This window comes from Sphaeroforma arctica (assembly GCF_001186125.1).
Source record: "Sphaeroforma arctica JP610 unplaced genomic scaffold supercont1.5228, whole genome shotgun sequence".
Taxonomy (NCBI): Eukaryota; class Ichthyosporea; order Ichthyophonida; genus Sphaeroforma; species Sphaeroforma arctica.
The window spans coordinates 1-2,057 of record NW_014035330.1 but is presented as its reverse complement, the minus strand read 5'-3'; the positions used below and the strand labels follow the sequence as shown (position 1 = coordinate 2,057).

The 2,057-nt window shown below is 41.2% G+C and overlaps 1 protein-coding gene across 1 annotated transcript; it reads right to left on the bottom strand.

Moving 5' to 3' along the window:
- Positions 1–89: 89 nt before the first annotated feature.
- SARC_14873 (hypothetical protein) lies at positions 90–1,531 on the bottom strand. Its single transcript, XM_014290996.1, has 2 exons — positions 1,449–1,531; positions 90–663 (listed from the first exon to the last, which is right to left on the bottom strand). The coding sequence occupies exons 1-2, from the start codon at positions 1,500–1,502 to the stop codon at positions 529–531; spliced, it is 189 nt and encodes a 62-aa protein (XP_014146471.1). The 5' UTR covers positions 1,503–1,531; the 3' UTR covers positions 90–528.
- Positions 1,532–2,057: the final 526 nt, after the last annotated feature.

The window sequence follows — 2,057 nt, the reverse complement described above, 5'->3', positions numbered from 1 at the left end:
TTATATGTATGTGGATATTTATATGCGTATGTATATGTATATGTACATAGCTTCCTGACGCTAGTGCGAGTGATAATAAAAGTCAAATACCCTTTATTGTTTCAAAAAGGCCGGTTGTATTCACAATCTTCACCTTGCTGTACAATCACTCGAATCTGCACAGTCTGCAAAATGCCCCACAATTGTCTAAATCTGCACAACACACTTCGGCTTGTGACGATGTATAAATTGTCACACTTTGGAACGTACAATCACGAGTTTTGTTTTTTTGGCGAGAAATCCAGATGAGACTTTTTATCTGCCGACCCACTGCATCCTGTCTTTTCGAGCGTCCCTTATGACTGCGCTGCACACTCTGTTGTGGCAGTGATGAAGTTCAAGAGAGCATTGGAGTTGTGGATTACGTTATGTGTGCAATGCATATTTACATTTCCGTCGAATATAACACGCGAGATGATATGTAGCGACACAATCCAGTGGACTTGATTGTCTGTGTTGTAAGCTTCAATACATCAGCGCTAACACTAATCAATCAAGAAGATACACACGAGACTGTATATCTCTCACAATCCATTGCATGCCGTCCTGCAGAGCTTCCCCTGTAACTGCGCTGCACGCTTCAATGTGCCAGTGATGGCTCTTGATATCTTTCAATCGGAGGATCTGTGAGTTTGCGGTGACAATGGATTCGGTCCCATACATCAACAATGACATATTTTGCCCAGGGTTTATCATATATATACAGAATGAGGGTCCGTTATTATGGTAAGTAGTACTTGCACATTGAAGAATTAATTTTCAATTTCTAAATACAATTCGCACGTAAAAAGTTGGAGTACAATTCAATTGCCAGTTTTTAACATTTCTAAGAGACAAGCTTGGCACCCACAGGATGCGAAACAGAGCACGTGCATACGAAACAGGCAGTTACGCAAGGAAAAGACATCCCCTTCACCAACAACCCTAATCGCTTAAAATTTTACGACACATTGTACGAAACCGGCAGACACGTGAGGAAAAGACAGCCCCTTCACCAACAACTCTCATCGCTTAAACTCTACCACATACATTGTATGATTGTGCCAATAAGTTAGACACGAGTACGCTCAATTGTTTCGTCGGAGACTTGCGCCAAAGCGGAGCACAACACGCTGCATAACAATTTTGCGGTTCTCAACAAAGAACCAAAATTTGATCCCAACGTCCAGTATTATGCGCCACACACGGCAGCGCACACGTCTGATAAGTTCAGTATCAATCGTACGGGCGGAACAACGTACCCATACAAAAGGCGCCCGACACTTCAACGCCCTACCAGGAAAATTGATGATGTGCAGCATACTCAATTCTCAAACAGAGCTCGAGAGCTATGTGAATACCAGCTAACGACAGTCAAGGATTATATTCCTATCATATATATTCATAGCATACACTGTACCGTGCCATACCTCTTTGATTTGCTCATCGTCCACCGCCCCCGGTAAGTCTTGTTTATTTGCCATCACCAAAAGAGTGGCACCTTGGAGACGCTACGTATCCATAACGCAAAACAAATACTTTGTAATCAGTAATAAATCTTGATATACTCACTGAATTCACTTCTCGTGACATTTGATTGCGAGTGATTATGATTCCTCATATGAGCGCGAGTATGCTGCAGACGATGGAATGTGGCTCACATACTGCCACTCTGTCCACATGTGCTAGTTTTGCACCGCATCTCGCCCCACATCAGCAATCCGAAATGACGAGAACATACATGAACAGATTTAAAAAAAAGCGGATAACAGGTAAACCACAATACATTCAGATCTAAATATAAGCACAAATCAATTTTCTGGTATATATTTATTGGCAGGATATTTGTACACCTGTATACGATGGCAGCATTCGTACTGTGATACAAATGCATGTTAGATATACAAGATTTGTGAAAAATAGTGGCATAGTCAAAATAATGTAGCCTCGTCGCTAAATACATTAATTGTATTTATACATCACAACACGTATCACTTATCGGAAAAAACAATATACGTCATAAACATTCGTCACGGTTG

Coding starts and splice junctions, on each gene's coding strand:
- SARC_14873 (XM_014290996.1), bottom strand. CDS start 1,502: ATGGCAAATAAACAAGACTTACCGGGGGCGGTGGACGATGAGCAAATC. Junction 664..1,448: donor ACGATGAGCAAATCAAAGAG/GTATGGCACGGT, acceptor GCAAACTCACAG/ATCCTCCGATTGAAAGATAT.